The sequence below is a fragment of the Ceratosolen solmsi genome, unplaced genomic scaffold (genome assembly GCF_000503995.2).
Source record: "Ceratosolen solmsi marchali unplaced genomic scaffold, CerSol_1.0 scaffold10, whole genome shotgun sequence".
Classification (NCBI taxonomy): domain Eukaryota; kingdom Metazoa; phylum Arthropoda; class Insecta; order Hymenoptera; family Agaonidae; genus Ceratosolen; species Ceratosolen solmsi.
This window is the reverse complement of record NW_011948412.1, coordinates 4,828,304-4,844,865: the sequence shown is the minus strand read 5'-3', so window position 1 is coordinate 4,844,865 and position 16,562 is coordinate 4,828,304. Positions and strand designations below refer to the sequence as shown.

The 16,562-nt window shown below is 28.6% G+C and overlaps 1 protein-coding gene across 1 annotated transcript; it reads left to right on the top strand.

Moving 5' to 3' along the window:
* The first annotated feature begins 50 nt into the window (after window positions 1-50).
* Window positions 51-4,742, top strand: LOC105367859 (TBC1 domain family member 25). The gene is made up of 10 exons (XM_011506695.1): window positions 51-257; window positions 453-562; window positions 706-801; window positions 1,018-1,180; window positions 1,267-1,618; window positions 1,717-2,019; window positions 2,114-2,492; window positions 3,200-3,641; window positions 3,768-4,048; window positions 4,265-4,742. The coding sequence occupies exons 1-10, from the start codon at window positions 216-218 to the stop codon at window positions 4,674-4,676; spliced, it is 2,580 nt and encodes an 859-aa protein (XP_011504997.1). The 5' UTR covers window positions 51-215; the 3' UTR covers window positions 4,677-4,742.
* The last annotated feature ends 11,820 nt before the right edge of the window (window positions 4,743-16,562 follow it).

Here is a 16,562-nt window from a genome sequence, read left to right as displayed (position 1 = left end):
TTGATAAATTAATAAAAAATAAGCAATACCGTTTCATTTTAAATCGTCATTTCACAAAGTAGAATGTACAACTTGTGATACATTACAAATTGTTAAGTTGTATACGTTAAGATATTCATAAATTTTTAAAATTCTACAATGTTTTAAGTAGACTAAGCAGATGGCAACTATGATGCGTATGCATTTATTGAAGATATTACCTTACCATTAGCGAGATGGACAGCAGTCCTAGGGATGCTGTTAGAGTCAAAGTTAAGGTAAATAACCAAATTATTCAAAGTATTCTTAAGTAGATTCATTTTTATTTATTAATTTATTAATACTATTTCTATTAATTATATGGCTGTTTTTACACCGGCCGATCATATTATTTTTCATTGAATAAAAGATTCATATTGTAATATTGTAATTTACATTCTTTATACATTATTACTGATATTTGAAATTTACAGAAATGTGAAATTCGACATCGACCTGAATATCGAAAATTTAGCGTGGACCCACAAATAACCACAATCGAAGTCTTACAAAGCCTCTTAATTAAGGCATTCGATATTAAAGGGTACATTGAATTTTGTTCGAACCATTTATTTAATAATTGTACACTTATAATTTCTTGTGAAAAACTTATCCACTTGAATGCGAATGTATAATTGGCGAAACTGTTTGTGAAATTTATTAACAATGAAATATGTTAAATTTCAGAGAATTCACTGTATCGTACAGAGCAGTAGACGAATATGGCGCAGAAGCTTATTATTTTATTGTATCGGATTGGGATTTGGATGCAGCTTTTTTCGAGTAAATATATGAAAAAAATAACTTTAAACTTGTTGATAAGTAAATAGTAATTAGTTAACTTCAATGTCAAATTTTCAATTTACCAATTATTGAAAGCTATTTCATCCGAAAATACAACTTAAAATAATGCAAAATTTATCTTTCAATCTCATTTCATATTAATCGATAAAAAATTAATATAAATTATGCAAAAGTTATGTAAAAAAAATTTTGTAGCGCATCGGAACCATATCTTTATCTACAAGTAAATTTGAAGCCATTCGGAGAAACGAGTGAGTGCGAAAGTGATTGGGAACAAAATATTCAACATGTGGCTACAAGACCGGAGCTTGGTTTTGCGTACAAGACCCCCAGATTACCGGGTATTATTATGAATAAGGTACAGGTTATAACAAAGATAATATACCAAAAATCGCAATAATATATAAAAAATACAATGTAAAATATTCTATTATTTGTTGTTAGATGGAAAAGACATTGAATCTTGTTCAAAGAGCCTTTGGTAATTTGAGCGAAGAATTAAACCAAGCAAGTATTCAACCGCCTCGTGAACCTTTAACGGATGCTGAGTTTCGTAAGTTTTTAGATCCCATAGGCCAGATTATACAATCGAAGGAACTGCGTGCTGTAATTTACTTTGGTGGTATTGAGCCGAGTTTACGAAAAGTTGTTTGGAAACATATACTTAACGTTTACCCCGATGGAATGTCAGGACTCGAAAGAATGGATTACATGAAACGCAAGGCTCAAGAATATATAAATCTTCGCGACGCTTGGAAGAATCTTATGCAAAATGGACAGAATATTGGAGATCTAGGTTTACAAAATTATTGTTTATAATAAAAAAGAATTTGCACATTCATTGCAATTAAAATATAATTATTGTAGATTGTTCAAAAATCGTTTTAATTACAGGGTATGTTACTAGTATGGTAAGAAAAGATGTTTTGAGGACTGATCGACATCATAAATTTTATGGTGGTTCAGATGATAATCAAAATACTGCAAGTTTATTCAATATTTTGACAACTTATGCTTTAAATCATCCTAGTGTAAGCTATTGTCAAGGTATGAGTGATCTAGCTTCTCCTCTTTTAGTAACAATGCGCGACGAAGCTCAGGCATACATTTGCCTTTGCGCACTAATGAAAAGGCTCCAGGAGAATTTTATGCTAAATGGCATTGCAATGACAACGAAGTTTGCTCACTTATCGGAAGGTATGAAAGCGAATTTTTAATATTAAGCAATAAAAATAGTAGTTTGTTGTTTCATTAGCCCTTCATACTAAATGTAGGATGAATTATTTTTAAGGTCTTCAGTACTATGATCCAGAATTTTATGCCTATCTCAAGTTGCATCAAGCCGATGACTTGTTATTTTGCTATAGATGGTTACTCCTGGAAATGAAACGAGAGTTCGCACTTGACGAAGCAATGAGAATGCTCGAGGTCCTTTGGGCATCCTTGCCAGCAGTTCCACCTCCAAATGGGGAGCTGTCCCTAGTGGAAGTCAAATTTCCACCATCCTCTCCCCCTCCTAGTCCGAATATAAAACAAATTCGAGAGAATGCATATACTAAAGTTTGCGCACTTAGACGGCAAAGTTCAAGTGCCAGTGTTAATAGCATTAAAAAACGAAACATCAATACCGACGATCCTTTAACGGAGAATGACACGGGTGAACTCGAACGGTAATTTATTATTAATTAAGGTCTTTTATTTTAAAATTAATTAAATTAACTAAATTTTACAATCACGAAGTAAGATTCTTGAATATCACTTATAATTTATCAATGAAATTATATATATATATATATATATAATAATAATAATAATAATAATAATAATAATAATAATAATTCAGTTAATATTATACGTTGCAAATTAGTTTTATTCATTTTATAACATTATTCAAACAACGGTAGCGATTGTATCGGTAGTAGCAATTATTTAACAATGTTTTAATAATAGTAGAGATTGATGTTATCAAGTGTAGATAAATTCCGGTTATGGATATATTATTTTCGTATGTGATTGTATTTATAAAAATTATCTATGTAGGACACGTTATATGATAATTATGAATTTCATTATATAGTCAAACCATAATTAGGCAATTATTTTTCGACAATTATTATTGAAATATTTCACTACCATACAGTAGTCGTGAGTTATTTTTAGTAAAATAATTCTAAATTTTTAAGTTTTTTTTTTCATCACGTTTTTGAAATTATGAAAAATCGAGCTTTTGTTTATTTTTTATTAATTTTTCTAATTGATCATATATATATTGATAAAATATATATTCTAATTATCAAATGTATCAATATAACAATGTTATATATTGATTTTGAGATGAAAATACAGCATTATAAACAACGAGTTGATACCGTTTTAGGTCCATTAGTCATCAACAGTCAAAGCCTGAAAGCGAATGCCTCGATGTTATAAAAAATCGGAAAAATACCCCTCCTGAAAAGTGCTTCAGTCTGGACTCCATACCGAGTTTAAATCCGAAGAAACTAATGACAACTTTATTGGATTTTGATCAGAAGTTAGGTTCGTCGGGTGGTCTAGATCAACAGGTCAAGACTCAAGCAAGCAAGTGCGCCAGGGTCGTTAGGAATTTAAACGAATTTTTGAATTTCACGAGCCTCAATAAAAGTAGAGTTATACCTAGTAACGATTCTGAAGTTCCGATAAAAATGTCGACCGATGATAGTGCCCTTCACAATAATCACGACGAATCTAATTCTCCCGATGACTTGACAGATTTTCTTCCTATGACAACGTCTATTACAAGGGAATTACGATTGGAGCTTGAATCACTCGATCGACAGGTGAAATTAACTATCTTCACGCAATTTAATACGTCTTAATAATTATGCATTATATAATATAGGCGAATTTGTTTTGAAATTTTCAAGCATTATGGCTTTTAAGATATTAATGTCCTTATTGTATAGGTCTTTGGGCCGTCTCCACCTGTCAAGGACCAGCAATGTGATTGTAACATATCTAAGCAAGAGCATGAGATAATAGAAAGTGAGGCTGAAACAGAATTGCCTAAGTGTAGTCCAGCAACGGATGTTTTTGTTTGGGAAAATCCTTTGCATACATTACAGAACAAGCAAAACCCAGCAACTCCAGATGAACAGGTCGAGCTAGAATACGATGGTGAAATCATAGAAGATCAAAATGGAGTAAAATCTGTAACTCCTATACGTTTATTTAAACAAACGGCCAGGTACTTGTAGGCTAAAATTATTCGAGTCCAATGATAGTTAAGTTAATTATAGTTGATAAAAATATCTAAGCTCGTTAGATTTTCAAATTAAGAAAGTTAGATGTTATTTTTATATGTAGTGACAATTCATAGAGCATCGTGGGTAGCTAAATTTATTTGCCAGGTAAAGATTTTGAAAAAGTAAATGAAAAATAATGTTAATTAATTATTGTAAAGGTATGACGATGTCTCTGATAGTGATGGAACTGACAGCTGGCCACAAAATTCAGCGGCGACGGATTCAGTGACACCACCCGTAGTTCAAGAGCAATGCGAAGAAGTCACGGAACTAACGAATCTGATTCCAGTTGGCATCAGTGACGACGAACAGCAACTTGGCACTGATTCGTTACCGCCTCCGAGCGAATTTGGCGGTGGTAATCCTTTTTTAATGTTCCTGTGTATAACTTTATTGCTGCAACATAGAGACTATGTTATACGCAATCAAATGGATTATAACGAAATGGCCATGCACTTTGATAAAATGGTGCGTCGTCATAATGTTACTAAAGTTTTAAATCAAGCAAGACGATTATTCGCAAGCTATTTAAAAAGACATGCAAATAAGTCAGAGTATGTAAATTCATAAGGAGCAGTAGTTGCAGAAGCTATCCCCCCCCCCGCTACTTTAATACCTTTAAAACCTGAACAAAAATACAATATTTCTATTTAAATAGATTTAAATTTTGTTATTTAGATTTTAAGATAAAATAAATAAATAAATAAATATATATATATATATATATATATATATATATATATATATGATTGCTCAAAAAATTTAGACACTGAGAAAAAGATAATTAAACAACTTTTTTTTTTAAAAAAAAAAAAAAAAAATATGATATTATGTTTTTATAAAAATTTAATTTAATTTAATATATGATGCAATAGCGATAGGATTTATTATATTATTATTTAAAACAGTATAAAAGGGATATGTTTGTGCCTTAATTACGCGAGTGTCAACAAAAAATTAACTTGACTCTCAAGAATTATAGTTTTTGGTATAGGGAATACAGTTCTTTCTAGTTGGCGTTAATATTGATAGACAATAGGTAATTAATTGTGATAGTAATCGGTATGAATTGTGATATTACGATAGTAATTAATTTTGTTAACGAGTATGAACAAAAATTACTTTGACCTTCTGAGATGAATAATGAATTGTGGTCATTGTCTTTATACTTGAAATTATTCCTACAAAAGACATACTACTATCATAATAATTAAATAACTAGAATGCCACTTCATAGATGCTCATCATAATAATATTGATCAAATAGAATTTAATTAGCGTCGATCAAAGCGTTTTCGTTGACAAATATTACTATTAGTATATTAATGTATGACAATATCAAATCGGTGTCTCACAACTTTGCATACATTGATAAGTGCGATACTAATTAATCATGCATAACGCCTTTTGCGCAATACCGGTAAAACGAAAATATATTGCGTCGAATCACTCGAAATTCTTTTAATTGTATAATATACAAGTTCTGGATTGTCAAGCAAATTTTGCGAATGTCTGATAAGAGGCTGGCGTTATCGAACAAAAATATAGTAGCATTAATATTATTGCTTGACTACAAAGTTTAATCCAAAAGAGAAAATTTTTCTCTAATAAAGCAAGAGCTGTTCAAAGCAAATCGACACTTTACATTATAATATATTATTGAGTAACGGGAATGGCATATCTTAATAATCGAGTTTATTTTTATGCTTGAATTATTGCTTATCTGGAGTCATTGTAAACGATCATTTGTGGCTGTCAATAATCATTATATTTAATCTCTTCACTTTTCTTCTTGAGGAGAATCATCATTTTTTAATTAATTTTTTCGCTAAACGAATTTGTTTTATGAGATTGACATAATTTTATCTAATCGTTATCCAAAACATGATGGTAAGTGGCATAATGATGTTATATCCTTTAATTCTACTCGAACTAAATAAACGTGAGATGTTTTCTATTATATTGTTTAGTAATTTTCTTGAAATGGTTTTGGATTTCATAAAAAGTCAATTGCATAGATTATTTCATTCGAGCTTTAATGTTTAAACTTTATTTTTATAATTGTTTAAATATCAAGTTATTTTATATGGCATGAATATTATTAATGAAAAAGAAAAAGAAAAAAAGAAATGGTAATAGTTATAAAGGAATATTTTGTTTTTTCAATCTTGTTTAATTTTCATATTTTATTTGATTTTGTTAGAAATAGAAATATTGTATCTACAAATTTATTAATTTTATTATTCTATATATACAATTATAAATATTATAAAAGTGTGAATATATAATAATAAATATTGTTTAAATAATACATATTTATACTCTTTATTGTAAGAAATTTATCACAAAGTAAACATGATTTATAATATTTTACGAGGGCATTTAGTTGTATCATGTACCGGTGTATGGTTCAAAGATTTATATATATATATATATATATGTATATATATAAAGTAACGAATCTTATAATTAATGAGTAAATCATTTAAAATTGTGGTTGAGTAAATGTTTTACTTGAATACAGAAGCTTTTGTAATAAGCACAGCAAATTTAATGAAAAATCCAAGCTATTTCTATGAGTGAACGTAGTCTTATTATATAAAAATAATATTCCAAGTATTTTGCATAGTTAAAAATTATATTTATAATGAAAAATAAGCAGTACAATTTACTCAATTATCGATGGGATCAAATGTATAAACATTTTTGTGGTAATTCTATTTAGACTGTGTTCCTACTTTCTTCATGATGCAATGAGCGATAGAGAACAATCGATGAGAAAAGAAACAATCCTCCATATTCAGCAATGGAGTAAATTCTAATTTCACAAATAATTATCACTAGAGATATACATATATTTACGAGAATACCAATACTTATTGCACCATGTTTAACACCTACAAATTGAGTTATCGACTACAGTGTTTAACTAAAAGTATAGTTATATGCGAATAAAATAATTTAACAATCATAATCCTCTCACCTTAATAGTACATGTACATTAATATTCTTTAGATATTTTTTATAACAAAGAATAAAATCTAATTGAAATTACAGTTAGCTTTTATAATAGAATATTGGTTTTAAAATGTTTTCTTTTTAGATATTGAAATTAAATGTAAGCGTAAGATATCATTTAACCAAATGGAATTTAATTATGTTAAATTATATGAGGGCACAAAACACATGGCATTTTAGTAGTTAATTTGAATGACAGATACTTAATAAATTTTTCATTATAGTTATTAAAAATAAATTTGAATTGATTCGTCGTATGTATTTACATTAAAATTTTAATAGCAGATGGCCTCTGTAGTTTTATAAATACAATTGGATTTGTTATATTTTAATGTTTTATTTATTTCTAATAATAAAGCTAGTTTTAATTTTAATTTACTGTAAATTTAATTGAAATACATCTATTATAAGTGTTCAACAAAACTATGTGATTAAATTAAAATTATTTGTACATTAAATTGCACTTGATAATACAGTTTTCAATACCATTTTACTGCAAATTTGATATTTACATATTACTTTTAAAATTGTATAACATCTATCTTCTTACTTTCACATAATCTGTTTAAATAAATTTGTTTTTTTGTTCAATAATTAATAACGAAATGTTATATTATTTTCATCTTTGCTAGAATTGTGCAAAAGTATAAGGAAAATTTAGAATTATCTAGTGTTGTAAATATTCCTAAATATAACATGAGAATATAATTCAATCAACCTTATCAATAAAGGGTATGTCTCCGTATCAACTTTACTAATGTTAAATTCATTCCAACTTCTCCGAAGTACCAGAAGGTTGCGCCCTCTTTATCATTTAATTGAGATCGGGAAAAAGAGATTAATTAGCGTGGAAGAGGGAATCGCGGTACAATCAGAAGCTGCTCTTGACGTTTTTATTTGCTTTTTCACTGTATGTATTAGACAGACAGAGAGAGAGAGAGAGAGAGAGAGAGAGAGAGAGAGAGTGAATATGTGTTCAAGGAGAGTGTGGGAGACTTGTTCTCTCTTCTTTTTAACAGCGCGCAGTGTTTTAATGGTCTTTTCGTACTTGTATGTGCGTAACTTTGCTTTCGAGTCTACGGATTAAAAAGTTTTTCGATCGATTATTCATTTCTAGCATCTTTAGCTAATAACTCACCTTACCATTCTTCATTTACTTTGATATGCGAGCTGTAAAAATTATTTTTGTACGGGACAAAAATTTATTCAATATAACATATGTCAATAATATATAATAATATATAATATATAATAATAATAATAATAATAATAACAATAATAAAGGCTAATATTTATATATAAGAATGAATTTACTACAATAGTTTTTACAATTTGTACAATTTTAATAATTTGTTTCTAAAATAAATAATTCCGTAGTAACTGAGTAATCGAAATTTTATTATGGAATTTCATTTATAAATTCTTATTATTGTGCAAGATAAAAACACCTTTATATTTACTTATATTGTAATTTTGATAATAACGTTATAAAATTTCACGTGAATACAAACAAGAATAATAATCACAATAATTACTTGATTACACGATTTTAACGGTATATAGGCATTATGTGAATGTAACAATAAATATTGTACAACTATGTAAACAGAAATTGTTGATTTAAATAATCGCTCAATATAATATATTAGTACCATTTAAGAAATCGCTACGCTTCAACCTTAGTGATATTGAACTTTCAATATAGCGCGACATTAGTATAATTACGATTATAAAAACTGGCAAAAATATGATAAAAAGGATATATATTTTTTATTTTGTAATGCAAAGTGTGATGATTAGGCTTCTAAATTTGACGGTTAGAAAAAAAAATTAGTATCGTATAATTAAAAACGGTTAATAATAAATAATATACGCCGGATTATTCTACTCTCTCGTGTTGTTTAATTTGATTAGATAATTCATAAATAAATATTCATAAATGAAACAATCGAATAGTAATATTAATTAATTAGTTAAATAATCGACTGACGTAAGTATAGGCTTTCTCGGATATTCACGTTGTCCAAGTCCAAGCAACGTCAGTAATAATGAAATAAGAACACTTACTTTTACATTAATTCGTTAATCTAGATTTGCAAGTAATTGTCGCCAATTACTTTTAAAATCCTAATATCCTAATCAGGGCGTAATGAAAGTCAGGTCGGGATGACTCAAACGAAAATTGCAGATGATCATTGTCGGAAATGTGCTAAATTGATGGGAGAAAAAGTAGTGGGAGCGATGCGCCTGTGGTCGGCAACCTGTCATTCAACCGCAGACGAAAGCATCCAAACGTTTTTCTAGCCATTTTTCCGCGTCGTTGAGCTGCCAAACACCAAATGAACACATCTCGCATGAAAAATTATGAAATTCGATGAAGTCCAGATATAAGTCGCTGAAGAATCTAATAATACATGGTAGTTTGTAGAGTCTTCTTTTCTTTTTTTTTTTCGTATTTAATTAATAATAATTTTAATAATCTCATTCGAATGGTAATTATAATTAGCTTGTGGCTACAGACAATATTTTCGCCAAGACAAACTTTATTAATCTTATACAGATGGATATATACATATATATATATATATATCTATTAAGATTAATTATATTGTAGGTACGGATTTAGTTTTTTAGTGCAATTTATATTGTATTAAGAAAGAGCTTTGATATATTTGACAATATGATTTTCAAAATGAAAATATGTTTTCTTAAGATTTTTAATTAGACAGCAATGAACAGATAAAAATTTCTCAATACGATTTATCTCAAGTTAAATAATAGAAACAAATGATTATACAATGTAAAGGTTTCTTTTACAACTTACAACGAAAAATTTTTTTTTTTTTTTTTTTTTTTTTTTTTTTGATGTCATTGTAAGAGACGTTACACTTTATTAATATTAACTTGAAAGTAATATTTATAACTGATGTGATATTTCAAACTCATTCTAGAATTAGCAAACATAGAATATAACTTAGTTTTCTATAAACATTACTATGTTATTTGAAGTTTATATAAATTGTAATAGTTTTTATCGAAGTATTCATTGGTTAGGAAATATACATTAATAGGAAAGTAAATTTTAAAAATGAAACTATGGTGCATGTATTAAATATTAATTTATGTTCGCGTTTAAAATAATCGTACATACATATATATATATATATATATATAATATTTTACAAAGTTATTTAATATATATAAGAAGAGTGATTAAAGAAAAAAAGAAAAAGAAAAAAAAAGAATATTTAGCGAAATATGGTTTTCTAAAATAAGCTTTTCTCTTTTCTAAACTTTACTTAAGCAATTGTTAAATAAATATAATAGTAAATATAAAACACTGAATGATTTTAGCACCTAAGGGTTATTTTAAATTTAAATATTGATTAAATGATCATAATTTTTTGTTAACATGAACGCCAGTATCATTAAACATTTTTCATCATTTAACATAATACAATTTATTTTCAATTGAATTTTAAATAAAGAATTATGGGATTGACAATTGTAAGGTAGTAAGTAGTTGGCGAGCGACAGGCTGGTGGAAAGTTAGAAAAAACGTTGGAGAATATCGTTCTTAAAGGATGGTCGTTAAATATTTCAGTGATCCGCACATAACAAAGAAGTCGCAGAGAGCAACATAACCAATATATTACAATCGTAAGCTCTTTAATCTGATACGATGAGCTTAGTAAATATAACGTCGTAGGCTTTTTCCTTCTAAAGAGACATTTTTTGATTACTTGTCACAATGAGATTGGTAGATGAAGGTAGTTATTACATGGGTGTAGATATTTAATTTTATTTTACGACGTGGACAAGTTGCGCTACAGAATGGCTGAACTGAAGATCGAATAATTTCAACTAGCCGATATAGACTTTCTAGTGACTACTAAAGTATATTATATATCTCAATAAAAGAGGATTTATCGGAAGTTTAGACTACCAATTCGGCTAATATTGACGTGGTGCAAGCAAATGTAGCGAACTATTCGGTTGAGGGATGGACGGTGGAAGGGGTTAAGGGGGATGGGGAGGGAGATGAGGATGTGGAGGGTGAGGGGGATGGGTAGGGGGAGGGGAGTGACAATGGCAAGTGGTGAATCGGGAGTTGCTTGATCCTTCTGATGACGTGTGAGCGCAGATTTGCGGCTTACTATCTCTGTCCGTGAAATCTTCTCTGCGATTCCTTGGAGTGGCCGTATCCAGTACAATTTTTCATTCATTCACAAACTAATACCGATGCTCAATTTCTGAAAGCCAAGGCGATTCTCAGCGTTCGTGCATTATCAATAGATTTTCTAATACTCCTCTCCTCCTCCTCCTCACACTCCCCCTCCTCATCCCCCTCCCCCACCCAACCTGCTCAGCGATCTTTTCATTCGGGTGCTTAAAGCGTCATTGCGAGTGTTTTTTCGTGTGGAACTCGGTGAAATTAATAATCGACGATAAGGGAGTCATAAGTGATTTCATTAAGCTAGAATTCACGGACACGAGGGAACGGCTTTGTGTGCTAGAAATATTTGACTTCCAAGCTCCCGTCTCGCAGCCTCTTTTTCACTGTCCGTTTCATTGTCACGAGTTCGCGGCCTTTCAACGTCAACCACTCGGTCTCTCTTTATCTTCTCTCTCCTATTTATCTTGTTTGTGCATTGACAAGTGTTACCGTCCCCCGGCCATACGCTTATTCAAAATTATACGGCCGATTTCGTGTCCGACTAAACCGTTGAACAATCATAGAGGATGTTGCATTCGCAGAGAGTCGAGACTGATTCCCTCACCGTTCCTCCCCTCCCCCACCCTCTCTATCTCTCTTTCTACAATTCGCTCCCTCACGAACCGTTTGTTTTTGCGCTCTTATCTATCTATTCCTCGCAGCATGGATACTTTCTGTAGAGTGCGAGGAAGGTTCGAGCTTTCAAGCTTTCTCTGGAACTATTGAAGTACTGCGCTACTAACGCTATAATGACTCGTACCCCGTAAAAGTTAATCGGTTTTGATTGCTTTCTTCTTTTTCTTTATCGCTCGGTCGAATCGGAGAGAGAGAGAGAGAGAGAGAGAGAGAGAGAGAGAGAGAGAGAGAGATTGAATTTTACGAATTTTGAATTTTATGCTATTTATTCTAATTTTAAAATGCATGAATCTATGCCTCGTATATTCAAATTCTGCACAATAATTTCATTTCTTGTTTATCTATTATTTTACAAGTGTCTCAATATACTTCGTCAATATAATGGCTGTGAATTCTACAGAAAGTCATGAAAGTTATTAACTTTTCTTGTATTAATTATTCTCCTAAATCTTATTTATTACTAATAAATTTCTACTATCCATATATCGAGCGTCGTTAAGTCATAAGTTTTACAACGGAAAAAAAAAACGCTTATTATTTATAAATTAAGAAAATTCATTTTTATTATACTACAACCTTTCCGTCCTGTATCGGCGCTAAAAATAAGTTAAATCGATGGTAACAGCCACTTTAATATATAGAGAAAAATTTTAATTTGATATTTTCTTATATTACTGTACGAAATAAGAATAAAAATACGATTTAGCCATATGAATTAGATTACCGAAGTGATTTAGTTATTTTTTTGTAATCATAAAATTGAAATTTTCATATATAATAATAATTGACAATACTGGTCTGGGTAATATAATTTTAATATTTATTTTTATTTCTTCCCTTATTTAGAATTGTAGGGATGTCGCCGCTTGTACTTTTCAAATGTTTCTAAAATATTTAATTTATTTATCTTGATGTCAATTTTTCAAGTCAATCATATAGCCAATTAATGTAACTTCAAGAAATCTTCATAGATTTGTTTGAAATTTTAATAAAATTATCTGTAATAACGCGGTGACAATTTTCTTCGAATAATTACATATAAACCGCTAATCGTTGATGTTTTAAAGCAACTATTTTCCCTAAAGGAACATTTGTACTTTTGTATCCACTAATACGTAAATGTTGATAGTTACCTTTTTCAATATAGATAATAAAATTTGATAGTCGCGAACTCTTTGTGATGAGTTCATCACAACGAGCACATCAATATTGATTAAATGAAATATCAATTTTACTCATACAATTATTGTTGAAAAATTTCTTGTACACTAAAATTCTGTATAATAAATATTTGTTGACAGATTTGACGGAATTTTGGTTATGGCTTTCAGTAAAAAGTTTCGTTTGAAAGTTGCATTATGCATTTAATAAAGTAAAATTGCAAAGTACAAAGTGTAAATTTGATATAAAAATTTGAAATTTTTGCAACTACGAAATATTTCAGATTGACATATATATATATATATATATATATATATATATTTTTTTTTATAACAATAGAACTCCCCTTATATCTATTATATCGAAGTCTATCCATATAATTTTGGCGATACTGATAAGTGCGCGTTCAATGTCGTTTTATTACTTTACTTGGCGCCGCTTTGTCGCCACACGAAATTTTATGATCTATATTGTGTTGGAATAAAATCTAAATCGATTAACCATGGCTTATGCTAAAAAGTCTTTAACCGTTTGATTATATTAGTTGTGAAAAACTTTAAACCCATCATCTTTCACATAGATTAAAACAATCGATACGATCACGATCATTCGATATTACTTATATAACTGCTAACTCGACATCGTTTCGAAATAAAAAAAGTCTATAAAGAAGAATTTGTTTATTGTAGGTTGTACGAGATGTATGAAAAATTCGTGTGAATTAATATTCGATAAGGCAGGATTCAAGGAAAATTCAATATTTAACATTGACGATATAAAATGTATTTGAAACAGCCTGTCCAGAAATACTTTGTTAGAAGGACATTTCATACATGCCATTTCGTACACAGGACGTTACTTCCGGACAACGTTTTTAGTTTTTAGTTTATGCGAGTTTACACGAATGTTACATACACAATTATGCTTGTCCCGATGGATAACATTTTTTTGTAATCATGCTGCTTTTACTATCATATCTTTATCTATAGAACTTCTCTTTTTCTAAGAACTGACCTCTTCGCATTCAATCACCACTTCCATGTTGTAGTCACAAATAAAACTATAAAAAGTTTCCCCTACAAAATCGGAAAACTCTAGATGCATATTTTTCATTGTTATTTTTCAAACTTTCAATTATTTTTATTAACTAATTCTGTTTGGATTGAAATACTAGAAACAAGCGCCAGTCGAAACAAGTGATATAAAAGATGAAAATTAGTTCTATGAAACGTAGGTATTAATTAAAGTTCAACAGCTTACACTTGTATGGCATCGAAAAAGGATCCGATGGAAAAAATAATTTATTTCAGTGTTATTGAAATAAAGTTTATAAGTACTTGAATGACAGCATTTTTAACATAATTGTGCCTTTTAATTTTTCATTTAATAATCAACACATGTACATTTAAAGTATAATTGCTTAATCATCAATAAAAGTATTGAAGCCATTTTTTGTTGTAATAATTTGCCAATATTTAATATTTTATTTTTTTCATGCATTCTCATTAAATATTACAATGGATTTTAATTATTTGATTTTATATACCTTTTTTCTCTTTTATGCTTTCCCTGTGCCAATTATAAAGCTAATAGTATTTTGAAATATTAAAAAAATCATAAACATGTATTAATGATACTTTTTAAAATTACGTCATTCAATTATTTATTACATCTTAAATGTATTAAATGCATACTTTCTGCGATATTTAAAAATTTACGAAACACTACTAAATGTCCATTAAAATTGCTTAGATATTTTTGTGCATCAGCCTCTTGATTTGTTAAAATTTTTATTTCACCTGCCTATACTGGGAGAAAAATGAAGAATTCGCGAGACTTCTCGTATATCTTCCGACATTTCCCACTCAACTCCCTCATCTTCGTTCAAGCACCAAGAGAGAAAAAAATTCAATAATCTTCACATGTGAGCGTGTAAGTTCCAAATTCAAGCCAAAAATCAATAAAAATGCGTCAAATTGACTTTGTTCGTGCAAAATACTTCTACAATCTCAAACATTTATATTTATTTAATTGCATTAAATTAACGATGAATTATTCTTTATTAACATTGTTATGTATGATTAATTATGATTAATTGTGCAGATCCCATTATCGATTTAAATTAAAACATGTATTATATGCATGAAATTTTATATAAAAATTTTGACCAGTAAATTTTTATTTTATCACATACAATTTAACATTCTTTTCAATAAGTCGCTATGCATTGCTGATATCGGTATTCCATAAATTAAAGAAGAAAAAAAGAAGGAAAACATGAAATAAAAAGGTTTTTCATTCATTTTGATAACAAATTAATTTTTATATTGATCGAATATAAGATAATTTTTATCGATAATTTAATAAGAACTTTTACCATCCAGGTATCAAAATAAATTGTTTAAGCATAAATATTATGCTCTTTGCAGTTAGAGAGACAATACAATTTTTTTTTTTTTTTAACGCACAAGTGCGTTAGAAAATGCGATTAACGCAACGAGTATAGTTTATGTTTTAAACAATATATAAATTAAATTTCTATTATGAAAATATATGGTTTTATTTCAATTAATCCTTTCGTATAAAGGTAAATACAATTATAAATACATACCCATGAAATTATGCATTTTAAGAATAGATTTAATTTAAGAATAATTCAAGAATAATATTTAATTAGAAACGAGATAGAGTTTGTTGCGTCGGATTTTTTTTTACGAGATAAATAAATTGTGCAATGTGATTTGGCTGTCAAGAACAGCATAAAAATTTTAAATAATTATTTAATTTTGATAGTATAGTCGAAACATTTGTTGAACACCAAGTTTAATAAATAAGTTTTCATGCTTTTAATAATATTCTATTAATTACAAAAATGATGAAATTAATGAATAAATCAGCAATTTAATATAACGAAAATAGATTATTCTTCATAGCATTAAAACGTTTTGAACGAAATTTAGATATTCGTGTAAGATTGATAGAAAGTTCTTTTTAATTTCAATAATATCGTTTAATAATAATATAAACATTTTCAGATTTTCATAATGTTATCTCGAAAATATTGACAAATAATAATATTTTAATACATGGTAATTGGATATAGGACATCATTTTATGATTATAATTTCCTTATAATTTCGTTAATAAAAAATAATCGATCTTTTTTTTTCTTTTTTTTTTTTACATATGACAAAGAGAATATTTTTCTATATTGAATATTTTTATGCATTAAAAAGAAAGTAAGTATACTTTGAATATCACCGAAGCAGTTTATTGGTTACAAAGGTAACCAACTAATTTTTAATACATTCAATGAATAATATTTTGTAAAATATATTCCATTATATTATAATACAACGTAATAAAAGCCTATTTTTATTCATAATCAGTATTACTATTTTAATAAAAAATGAAAATAAATAATT